The following is a 13,733-nucleotide window of genomic DNA, read 5'->3' on the forward strand; positions in this document are numbered from 1 at the left end:
TGGTGGTGGCAATGGAGGTGGTGGTGGGGGCGGCCATGGAGGTGGTGGAGGTGGCGGACATGGAGGCGGAGGAGGATACGGTGGTGGTGGAGGAAATAGCATCGGCCGCAAAGAAGGTTTTGGAATTTGGAACGAAGGAAACTGAGATGAAGCACGATACTGCGCTAAAATCGAGGCTACAAATAATAAGTTCTTTGTCATACTTTTAATATGTAACTTACAATAAAGTAATGTTATTAAACAAATGTGCTCGAGTTCATTGTCCTAATGTTATCTATGTTTATGGTAATCCTCAAGTGAAAAGTCGATCCAAATTCCGGAGCAACATCATAATCTTGTATGTTTTTCATTATGATTGTAGTTTTTATTTTTTAATGATAGCTAAAGTTTTTAATTTAACTTAATTCTATTGTTTTGCTTGTGGTGTTATATTGTATTGTTGGCTGAATAATGAATGTTATTATTTTCCTTGAAACATGTAATTGCGTTGTTTTTTCACTACTATTTGCCATTAAGGATGAATGGATGATTTATAATAGGACTAGTCTAATTTAAAAAATTATTATTTAGTTGCTAATAATCAGTCAAATTTTTTTCCTTCTATATTTCCTTTTTCTTTTCTTATTTTTAGTAGTAGCTGCACTATTCTCCTTCTCTACTAAATTCTCAATTTTGTAACTTTCTCGGATATATAGGTTCGCGCTCTCATATAGATGCAAATGAGAAGAATAAGAAGATGAAAAAATCGAAGAACATATTCAATGAAAACAAAATACAGTTGAAAGCACAAAAACTAAAGAAAATAATAAATCATTATTCAGTTTGAGAAGGTATTTTGGATTTTTGGATGTTCTAAATTAAATAACAAAGTCTGAATGTGTCAAATAGAAGATTTTGAATGTTGCTTTTGTTGTTCTATTTAGAAATTAGAACGTCCAAAGTTTCATATTTTTTCTAACAAATTAGAAAGTCTGACTAATTTATTTTTCAGTTAATTTAACCAACTTCATCACAAAAAATATCTAAAACTAAAATAAAAATAAAAATTATTGAAAAACAATATTTAAAATATAATAAAAACAAATATTTAAAATAAAAAACGAAATAAGAAACTAAATTTCAAAAGACGATTTCACAATATAACGTGACAAGTCATAAAAAATTAATTAAAATTTACAAAGTTATATAAAAAGAGATATATGTAATGGTGTGAGATGATATTTAATAGTGTAAAGTTATTTATTTTTATTTTAATAGTTAAGTGTGGCCAAATTTTAATAAAATTGCTGGTTCTTAGATTTTTTCTTAATTCATATATATGCCCATATATTTAAATCAATTAAATTACTGTAATTTATATTTTAAATGTATATAAAAAATGAACTATTTGATCAAATTTTTAATACTCGTTTTTTATTAGTTTTTGCACAAATAATTGATATGATTCTATACAAAATTATTGATGATGCAAATTTGTCAATTTTTATATTGATTTAGGACTTTTATGTCCTTCTCACCTTTTGTTTTCTTTGTTTATAACACACGTATAAATATTATAATGAATATATAAATACAATTGAATTTGGTCCAATTAATAGAAATAGACGATAATTAGTACAGGATCGGAGTATAATTGTATTTGGACTAATTAATAAAAATAGGCTTAAATATAGGTTAAGTATTATAAATAGAAATAAAAAATAATAGTTGTAAGGACATTTTTTTAAATAATACTCTACTATTATTGTTTTATCACTATAAAATTTAAGTTGTATTTAGGTTTATTTTTATTAATGGACACAGATTCATTTGTACTCTTATACTCATTATAGCTTCAATTCATAATTTTTTTTATTGGTTTCAACTGAGTCGATTAAATTAATATACAACTCTTGGACAATGACACAATGAAAGAATAATTGGTCACCTAAAAAGTTACATAGGAATTTGAATCCGGATAAAATTAAAAAAAAAAGTAGTGTATGTGAGTGAATGTGTTCTGTCAACCAAAAATAAAAAAATATGTCAATTTAATTTTTTTTTTATCGTACATTATGTTATGATATGATACATGATACAACCATTTTACATATTTTTAATGTTGATATTTTATCACATTAATACCTTAATTGATATTAATAAAGTTGACCGATTGAAAAAAAATTGTTACATAAACACTATATCTATTACTAACTTGATTTTTATTATAAATAGTTTGATTATTTTGCATACATTTTTACATTTCACTACATTCCTTATAATCTTATCAAAGGAGAAAATAAATAGGTAGGATAAAAAAATTTTCTTTGTATTTAATTTGCTATCTTTTACTGATCTAGAGAATCAGTTAAAATATTAGCGAGTTTCACTTATTTTATATCAAGGAGTGTGGATAATATGTGTGGGGGAATGTATTTTGTAGACAAAAAAATATTCCATAATTCAACAATTGTAAATTTAATTTTTTCTTTACTTACATCATGTTATGATATGATATATCATGCAATCAGTTGATATGTTCTTAAACGTTCATTTGCTAGTTGTTATTATTTCGTAAACTCGCTTACCTAACTGTTTTACAGGCGTGTTAGTTTATCATTCTAATACCCATAGAATATATGATGCAACTAGTTTGGATGTTTTTAAGGTTGGCGTATTCTCAAAGTTCACCTACTAGTTGCCATTGTTTCTTAAACTTGTTTATCTAAGTATTTCACATGTGTCTTAATTTATCATTTCAATGACTTAATCAATATTGATAAGGTTGATCGACTAAAAAAAGTCTTCATATGAATACTATATCTATCACCAACTTGATCTCTATAAATAGTTGTAGTTATTCTGTATACATTTCACAAAAACTTCACCACATCCCTTATAATATCATTAATGAGTAATGACGAAGATGAGTAGGATGAAGTCCTTTTTCTTTTTTTTACTTAATCTCTACTGTAGTAATTGATCAGCCATCCAATAATGATATCAAAAATAAAGTATACATATAAAGTTACTAATAGAGATATTAGTGCATTAAGTATAGACAGTTAAAGATGGATGAGTTTCACTTGTTTGGTTGGTATCAGAGTGTGTAAATGAATGTGTTTGTACACAAATATCTTTTTCTGATATAATATATGATACAATCAGTTCGCATGTTCTCAAGATTCACTTGACATTATTTCTTAATTTTTTTATTTAAGTGTTGCACATTCATGCGTCTTAGTTATCACTCTAATACCCATAGAATATATATATGATGCAATTAGTTTGCATGTTTTCAAGGTTGGCATGTTCTCAAGGTTCACTTGTCAGTTGTCATTGTTTCGTAAGCTTGTTTACCTAAATATTTTACACGTGTCTTAATTTATCACTTCAATGCCTTAATCGATATTAATAAGGTTGACCGACTGAAAAAATCTTTATATGAATACTATATCTATTACCAACTTGATCCCTATAAATAGTTGTAGTTACTTTGCATATATTTCACAAAAATTTCACCACATCTCTTGTAATATCATCAATGGCAAAGACGAGTAGGATGAAGCTCTTTTTCTTTTTATACTTAATTTGTTCTTTTCTACTGATCTCTGCTATAGCAATTAATCAGTCATCCAATAATGATATCAAAAAACAAAGTATACATGTAAAGTTACTAATAGAGATATTAGTACATTAACTATAGATAATAAGAAACAGTTAAATATGGATGAGTTTCACTAGTTTGGTTGGTATCAGGGTGTGTGAATGGACGTGTTTGTAGACAAATATCATATAATATATGATTCCTTAACTGATATTGATAAAGTTAATTGACCGAAAAAAATCGTATCATAAATACTATATGTACCACCAATTTGGTTCCTTATAAGTTATAAATAGTTATGGTTAATCTGCATACATTTTATACACTTCACTACATTCCTTATAATCTCAGCAATGGCGAAGATAAATATAATGAAGTCTTTTTTTGTGTGCTTAATTTGCTCTTTTCTGTTGATTATCTAAAAATGATCATGAAAAATAAAGTATACATATAAAGCTACTAATAGAGATATGAGTATATTGAGTATAGAGAATAAAAAATCAGTAAATGTGCTCTTCTATTATCATCACAATGGTAAAAATTTGGGACTTTTATACTGGTGTCAAGCTCGCCACCAAACCTGAATATCTTAGAGTTGGTGATAGAATTATATTAGAAATGTACTCTTCTATTGCTTTTGAAGGAAACAATCTGATAAACATGGTAGCTCCACCCTCGTCAGGTCAATCAAAGAGCTTTTAGTAAAATTAAACGAAATTGAGGTTAGACTCATCTTCAAAAAGACCAATTTTTATGCTAATACACTTACTTGTAAAGTTACTAATAGAAATATTAGTATATTAAGTATAGATAACAAGAAACAGTTAAATATGAATGAGTTTCACTTGTTTGATTAGTATCAGGGAGTGTGAATGAATGTGTTTGTAGACAAATATCTCTCTCTAATATGATATATGATGCAATCAATCATATTCTCAAGATTCACTTGTTATTATTTTTTAATTTGTTTTATCTAAGTGTTTTACATACATCTTAGTTTATCACTTTAATGCTGATATAATATATGATGTCTTAATTGATATTGATAAAGTTAATTGACCGAAAAAAATCGTCTTATGAATACTATATGTATCACTAATTTGGATCCTTATAAATAGTTATGGTTAATCTGCATACATTTTATACACTTCACTACATTCCCTAGAAACTCAGCAATGGCGAAGATGAATAGAATGAAGTCCTTTTTTGTGTGCTTAATTTGCTCTTTTTTGTTGATTATCTAAAAATGATCATGAGAAATTAGGTATACATATAAAGCTACTAATAGAGATATTAGTACATTGAGTATAGAGAATAAAAAATCAACAAATGTGCTCTTCTATTATCATTACAACGGTAAAGATTTGGGACTTTTATGCTGGTGTCAAGTTCGCCACCAAACCTGAGTATCTTAGAATTAGTGATAGAATTATATTAAAAATACTCTTCTACTGCTTTTGAAGGAAACAATTCGATAGACATGGTAGCTCTACCCTCGTCAGGTCAAGTAAAGAACTTTTAGTAAAATTAAACGAAATTGAGGTTAGGCACATTTTCCAAAAGACCAATTTTTATGCTAATACACTTACTAAACACGATCAAAAGTAGGAGGCCGACTGTCACCAATTCGAATATCCATCTCTCTTGTTTTATTGTTATTTCCTTGCTAATAGAATGGATGTTAAATTTTTTAAAATTATTCTAGTGTGATCTTTTTTGTTTTTCGGACATTTGACCTCCATTTAAAAAAATTAATTAAATATGGATAAATTTCACTTGATTTATATATACACACGCATAATTTATATTTTTACACTACTAGAAAACTAGTTAATACAGACGGATATTTCAGACGGATTTTATCCCACGGAAATACAGACGAAATTTTAGAAGAATTTTTTGTCGGAAAACAAAAAAAATGAATTAACATAAATTACAGACGGAAAAAAGAATCTGTCGATAATTCTGTCGAAAAAATTAATTTTTTTCCGTAGAAAATAATTATAGACGAAAAATTCGTCTGTAATTAAATGAACAAAAATACTGCATTTTATTAAATTATTACAGACAAAAAATCTGTCTGTAATTTAAACTTTTCCGTCGAAAATATTAAAATAAAGAGATGGGTCACTTTACTCCCAATCCTTCAGTTCACTCTTTTTTCCCGTTCTCCTTGAATTACTCCCATCCCTTCTCTCTCCATTGAAGATGTGACTCCCTCCGCGCCGCTCTCGCGCTGCTTCTTCTCTCCTCGCCGGAGGTTTGTCATCGTCTCTTCTTGTCGCTGTTACTTCAGGTAGGCCTCTGCCTCCTTCTCATCCCTAGCCCTAACCCTTTCATTGTGATTCTGTTCTGATTTCATGATCCTTAGCCCTAACCCTGTCCTTTCCCTGTTTTGATTGAACTTCAAAATCAAAGAATACGATCGACGAGAGCTCTTATGTTTGCAAATCAGTTGTTGCTTGCTGCAGAGAACAGAATTTCTAAATTCTAAGGTATGAATTTTGTATATTCCTATAATTTGTGAAATCTGAAACATAATTTCTATTATGATTGTGATATAGAATAAATTCGTTTATGAACTATATATCTGAATTGCTGAGATTTTTTATCTGGAATATGGAGTTTGCATGCATATTCTTGTTATGACTTGATTTTGGCTCCTCCTTCTTGTCCTTGCCTGAATCTGCTGAATTACAGACAGATAACTCATTCTTTTCAGTATTTTTGAAACAGGGGAGATGACAGTAACACAACTCCAAAGACAACAACGCGTTTAATTGATTCTGATCTTGCCGTTGCTCGTCTTTTAACAACAGCACTATCATCATGCCCTTGATTTAACCTCAAGTTACTCTCTTTCTCACTCTCTTATCTCTCACTCACTCACTCTCTTATTTATCAAATATACCTTATCTCTCACTCACTCACTCTCCTATTTATCAAATAATAGGGCTGGGAATGGGAAACTTGTAGTTGTGGACTCCAATGATCAAACTAAGCTTAAACATGAGGATCAGAAGGTTTGTTTCATTGTTTGTGTGCTACTGCTTGTGCCTACTATTTCAATTTATGTTTCATTAGTAGTACTGATTTTTACATTTTTATATAAACATTTTTCTAGACTCTTTGTAGACTAGCTCAGAATTGTGAGGCTGCTAGGAAGAGCCGATTGAGGAAGAAGGTAAATTAATTGCTCCCAACTTGATATGTTAGATTGCTCAATTGAACCTAAACTTAAGCCCCAACCATTGAATGATTGATATGTGTTGGTTTTTCAATAGGCATATGTGCAGCAATTGAAGAATAGTAGAGTTAGGCTTGCACAATTAGAGGAAGAACTTCAGTCATCCAATTTCAAGGTTTGTTCCTCATGCTCTTCCTACTTCAAATTTCTTATCTTTTGTTGCAAAGGGTACTTCATAGTTAATATAACTTTACATAGCTATAAGAAGCTTCAACGATCAGTATTTAATGAACCAATACTTTTTATCTATTTTTATCTCGAAGCTTTTTTCAGTTAAAATTTATCATAAAGAGAAAAAGAAATTGGACAGTAGAAACGGAGTAATCAAATTGGAGGAAGAAAAGAAAAACACTACAGCTTAAAGGATCAAATACCTTTAAGTTTGGAGGGAATGAGGGATGTTATGTTAGGCCAATTTCACTTTGCCAAAATTTAAAAGTAGAATAAATAGAGTTTATTTAGGTTTTATGTTTGTAGAATTTTATTTTTTTAAATTTATTATTCTAATATTTAGAAGCACTTGCTTGTTTAGAAACACTTGCTTGTTTGTGCTTCTCAGAAGGGTTTGTGCCTCTCAGAAGAGCAAACTCTCAGAAGTGTATGATTGTTTAGAAACACTTGCTTGTTTATGATTTTATCTTATTAGAATGTGTTTATCAATTTATACTAATCATGATTTTGTTACTATACTTTCAGGTACATAGATGGCCAAGAATGGGAGGCCATAGATTCATAGGAATGAGAACTCAACATCAAGAGCTGACTAGAAAATGTGATATTCGTGGCAACATTTTCTTGTGGGCATTTAAGGGAGTTATGGATCAGAACCCTTCCCCATTTGGGCACATTTTGCTTGATCAGAGTTTTAGCCCCAGCTGTATAATGCAGCCAGATACTTACCTAAATAAGGTAATCATGTCTTTCTTCTTGTTCCAAAGATTAATAGACATTGTAGGCTTTAATTTTCAGTTGAGAATGAATAGGGCAATAGGCTTTACTGGGGTTGCAATTGTAGTCACGGGCTAATTAAGGAGTTAAGTGAAAGTGACATTTAGAGTTAAGACTTCCTTTATGATTGAGAAATATGCAATAGGTTCTCGTTGGGAGTGAGCAAGGTCCTATGCAGCTTTGGAACATTAGCACAAAGAAAAAAATATTTGAGTTTAAGGGATGGGATTCACCGATCACCTGTTGTGTTTCCTCCCCTGCTCTAGATGTCGTTGCAGTTGGGTGTGTAGATGGAAGCATTCATGTTCATAACATTCGTTATGATAAAGAATTGGTTACATTTACACATTCTACACGAGGTTCTGTCACTGCCTTATCTTTCTGCACTGGTAAGTGTGTGATATTTTGCATAATAAATCAAATATGGAGCTGCCTCTATTCTTCAGGCATTTAGTGCCTTTTGGTATTTTGTGTTGATTTTGTTGGTGGATTATTTTATCTGGCTTAGATAGGAAACCCTTCTAGCCTCTGGAGGTTCATCAGGTGTTATAAGCGTATGGAATCTGGAAAAGAAAAGGCTCCAGTCAGTTGTAAGAGAGGCTCATGATAGTGTGATCACATCACTACATTTTTTTGCAAATGAGCCGGTACTTATGAGTTCTTCAGCAGATAATTCTATTAAGGTGATATTTTTTTTGGAAGATACATACATGTTTGTGAGCATTTATTTTATGCTTTTGCTCAGATGTGGATTTTGCATTTTGCTCAGATGTCTTATAGAAGTAGTATGTGATTGATAATAATAGTGTAAAACTTTTATATTAACAAAGCATTGAAGTGGAGCAATCTGTTTCAATTATTAATGAAATAAAAAAAAGTTTTAATGTAATGCATTTCATTTTTTCTATTAAGATGAAGCTAATTGTGAGTTAAATTAACTAAACCGTGGACCGAAACTGTTAGATCACTAGTTTGTAGCTCAATTGGTAGTTAAAGTGGCTATTGAGAAACATTTGAATTCTGATATAGCAATCATAGTAGAACCTTAGTGATCTCAAACACTTTGAGGCTATTGAGGTTTTAATACTTATAATTAACTCTACAAAGTGAATTAATTAAACTGAGGTATTTATCTAATGTTTTCTGTTTTATAGTAAGCAGGGGAGGAAAAAAAGTACTTATTTTAATACTTAGATTTTGTTCTGATTTTTTGTTGCACAGTTCTTATTTACATTTACAAGGTTTTATGATACTTGCTAACAGGTCACTGAAGCTGATATTGAGGAGTTTTAAGGATTTCTTCTTTTATCAAAGAAAAAAAGTACTTTCTATATGTAAAATTTGCTGTTTTGGTATAGTTATATTTCATTTGCAAGTTTATAGATTTTAATGGGTTATTGTGCCCTGTGCGCAATAGTACACCATGCTTAATAAGTAATTTGAAAAATATAGGTACTATGAGAATTGATTCTGATTGAGTTATTTCAAATGTGTACTTTGTGAATGGATTCTGACCTCTTTTTTTATTTTTTATGGGTTGATGTGACATGGTTATTTAATTAATTTACTAATCTCATGCATTCTTCAATGTAGGGAGAACCTGTGAAGGTTTTTGCCAATGAAAACAAAAAGATTACTTGTGGTAGGTGCCTGTATTATTATTTTGGAATGCTGATTATTACTTTTAGTTAAATGCAGTGAAGTAAAGGTTGGTTTGGTTTTAGGTTTGAGTTTTATCCAGGATTTATTTGTTAGTGTGATTGAAAAATTTTTTCCTCATTTTGCAGCGGAGGTCTTCCTTGATATGCAGCCACTCATTAGATCTGTTCTTGACGGTTTCAGTGTTTGCATATTTGCATATGGCCAAACATGATCAAGAAAAACTTACACTATGGTAGAATTCAATTGAAGTTTTCTTTGGAAAAACTGAGATTTAATTTATTGAGCTTATTCTCATTTAGGTTTTTTAATATGTAGACTGGACCAAAAGAGATCACAAAGAAAAGCCAAGGAGCAAAACGCGGTATTGTTCTTTACTCAAATCCAGAACCAAAGAGTTGCAGTGTATACTTGGGGTCCCTATCTTCTCCTATAAGGATCTCCTATAATGCAAAATAAAAGATAAAATGTGTAAGTGCTTTATATAATAATAGAATTATGGTTTATTAGCCTAGTTATGTAAGTGCTTAGGCTTATACTCAAACTCCGACAGATATATAATTATGGTTTAGAGGTTATAAATACAAGAACTCAGTTTTTCACAGTATCATTTCCATGAACATTGTAGTGGGAGTATCAAGTTGGCCCTTGTGTAGTTATTGAAGCCGCTGATCATATTTGGTGCTCAAGGTACATCCTTGAGGTAATTGTAGTTTATTATATCTGGCTTCTAAAATAATCAGTTATAGATATGCTAAGACAACTTAATTATTTACACTACAGATTTCTGGTTCTGGTTTTGTTTCATGTCTTATGGACTTTGGATTCTGTGTATGATTTATTGTTTTTGTTATATAACTTTGTGTAAATTAAAGAACGGTATAGTTAATCTATCTTGAGTTAACTAGGTCTTGTATATAAATTCTTGCAAGAAATTTATTGCTTGCTAAGAGAAGCTTATTTTCAATGCATTTGTACTCATAATTTGGGTTAACTTGGTAGCACTGCTGTTTTGTGTTTTTGTTTATTTTTTGTACCTCCCCGCAGCATTATCTATTCATAGACTGGTGTAACTTTTAAAACTTTTATTCTAGTTCACTTTTTCTCATAACATGCATCATCTAACAAAGTTGGATATTTACTGTGGTTTCTTATTTTGTGATTGCAGAATAATCTTCATGAACTCTGGGCCCTTCTCAATTTTCTTCTGTCTGAAATTTTTAGCTCTGTTGAAATTTTTGATGAATAGTTCCAAATATCAGGTGAAATTGAAGTTCTTTGTAGACTGGTCATTTAATCACTTGACATTGTCAAATGTTTCTAAAAATTTCTTTTGTAGGTAAAATGGTTCTATTGGATAAGTTACTTCCTAAATTAAAAGAGCGTGATTCCCGGGTCCTGATATTTTTACAGGTTAGTTTTCTTGAATTACATTTTGTGGGACCTTATATTAATCGCGATAGGAGTTTAACTTCTTAACATTTTTAAATTGAAATTCTGTCCCACCTTAGCAGCTTCTAAACTGATTAACTGTAAAATTTGCAACAAGGCCATGGAGCAAGTGAGCAAGAACCAGGCATTAGTAGATGCTATTGGAGAACCAATAGTTAAAGCTCAGGATCGTGCTCATAGGATTGGACAGAAGAAATAAGTACAAGTTTTTCAATTTTGCACGGAGGTTTGTAATTGTTGTGCATTATTACTATGTTCACTATTATCTATGCTTTTCTAGATAGGCAGCATACATATAAGGCACCTAACTGGATATATCTAATTTTAAAAAAATTGCAATACATGCTGTCTATAATGCAACTTATAAAATTATTACAATATCAAGATAAAACCTATTGATATTAATCTAGAATGAATGCCATTGTCAGCATTAGTCATTATAGATAAACTAAAAGCCTGTATATCTAGTAAGTGTGACATCTCACTTGTATTGGCACAAAGTTTCTATAAATATCCGACAAGATATATACCCAACTCTGGCACAACAACCAATTTGAAGCACTGAATTTATACTTTTGGTTGGTCTTAATATCTTGTACAATGAAAATCCACAGTATACAATTGAAGAGAAAATAATTGAAAGGTCTTAATATCTTAACATTATCTTTTTTCTCATTCTGTGCCACAGTTGAGCAGAAATGGATGTGGATCCTTCGATGTTCCCACGTGAATTGATGACAATCCAAAGAATTGCAATTGGGTCTCCTGGAGAGGCTGCTCAGCCTGATGCAATTAGAGCAGCATTTGCAGAATTCTTCTCAATACTTATTTTTTATTTTGCTGCTGAAGGCTCTGGCATGTCAAACAAAGCACCATAAGGAACACTACAACAAAATAGCATTTTGGCGACGTTTTTTTTTTTAATGTTTGGTGACGGTTTTAACTGTCACTAAATAGTTTTGCGACAGTTAAAAAAAGCGTCGCAGATTTGAGCGTCGCCAGCTGACATAGTGACGGTTTTGGACCACCGTTGGTAAGGAGTGTCGCTAAATTGTTTGTGACGGTTTTTAAAGTATAAAACCGTCACTAATTTGTAACACATGTAAAGATATTTTTTATGCTGTATTTCGCGACGTTTTGAAACTGTCGTTAAATTACTAAATTTTATGACAGTTTTTTCTTATATTTTATGACAATTTGAAACCGTCACTAAGATACTAGTTCTTATGACTTTTTTAGACATATTTAGTGACTATTTAAACTGTCATAATATTTTTAGTGACAGTTTTTCGATTTAAAACCGTCACTAAGTTACTTATTTCTGTGACAATTTTTTCCTGTATTTAGTAACTGTTTTAAAATGTCATAATCTCTCCAACATTAAAGCTTTTTTTATTAAATATTGCAAAAAATATTTCTATTTTAAATAATAATATTATTTGTCTACCAACAAAATAATAAATGACATTATATTTAAACAAATTTAAACTAAATCCCACAAGTTTTACAAAAATAGCAACAATGTATTTCAAAAGTTGAATTTGATAAGTTTTACATAGTCATAATCCATAAAATGTAAATTTAAAAAATTCTAAATTAATCCAAACATGTAAAGCTAAAGCTATCAATTGTACTTGTAACTTAATCCTCAACTTTTCTCCGCAACTTCGCTTCACCTTCAACCTCAATAGTATCAACTTTAGCAATTGCTTCACAAGCAATTCTTTAACACAAGAAACTCTCTCTTGTCCTCTTCAACAATTTCTTGTGATCCTCCTGAAGACCCAAATAAGACAAATCATGCATCAATGAATAATATTCTAGATGAACAAAATAATATTATAATAACTGAAACACAAAAAACTATAAAAAAATTTCCAAAATGATATACTGGCTTACCCATTGAACCTGCATAATTCATCAAATAAGTTAAGAAGCTGAGCTCCCCTGTACTCATGTTCTGCTCAGAGCAAAGAAGATAACAAATGAGGAATAAGAATATAGAAACAAGTCTCAACTTAATAATTGACTAGCATTATAGATTAAACAATAATATGACAAATGCAAAAGTGTAAATGAAAATATCATCAGAGATGAAAACATCCTAGCCTAGGAATAGTAAAAGCACGTAGTTTTCTTCAACATGCAGGATGAACAGGAATATAGATTAGTCAAACCAAAAACTCTTTTATGAAAGCTTCAAGTGAATCATCAATCATCATGCAGTGCAAAGTGCACAATGAAGGAACCCATTTACTCAGTGCCACATAGGAAAGAAGTTGGGGAACCAAATATCACAATCATATATGCTTGTATGTAAGTAATGCAACCAGGTATATTCTCTAGTATTGGAAGCATATAAGGCATATACAAGCGTTAACTAATATACCGCAGAAATTAGAATCACTCCTACATAAAACTCATATACAAGTGTTGACTAATGAAATTAGAAACCAACCTGCTCTATGGTTTTAAAGAAGCTTAGATGATTGTCTTCAAGTTTATTCTGATGCCATCGCAATTATTAAAGAAGCCATTGAAGATTACAAGGCTAAGCGTTATGCTGATTCTAATGTGAAGCTAAGCTCTGTTATTGATGCCTCTACGACGTGCGAAGATGGATTCAATCAAAGAAACAGTGTCGTTTCACCGTTAACCAAACGAAACAAGGACACTATTCTGCTTGACAAGGGAGTTCCTAACAATGACTATTTAAATTATCAAATCCACAAAGACAAGCACACATAAACCACAACACAATAGAAAACACTGCAACAAGACGCTTTATTTGAAATCAATGACATAAGCAATGAAACAGGAACAGAATGCAATTAAACCATG

At 30.6% G+C, this 13,733-nt stretch overlaps 1 protein-coding gene across 1 annotated transcript; it reads left to right on the forward strand.

The window, feature by feature from the left end:
* LOC107496860 (uncharacterized) lies at positions 1–477 on the forward strand (the record flags this gene model as incomplete). Its single annotated transcript, XM_016118185.3, is given in 1 exon segment — positions 1–477. A coding segment is annotated over 1 exon segment (209 nt), but the record flags the coding sequence as incomplete, so codon positions are not given.
* Between the last annotated feature and the right edge of the window lie 13,256 nt (positions 478–13,733).

Source organism: Arachis duranensis, chromosome 7 (genome assembly GCF_000817695.3).
Source record: "Arachis duranensis cultivar V14167 chromosome 7, aradu.V14167.gnm2.J7QH, whole genome shotgun sequence".
Classification (NCBI taxonomy): domain Eukaryota; kingdom Viridiplantae; phylum Streptophyta; class Magnoliopsida; order Fabales; family Fabaceae; genus Arachis; species Arachis duranensis.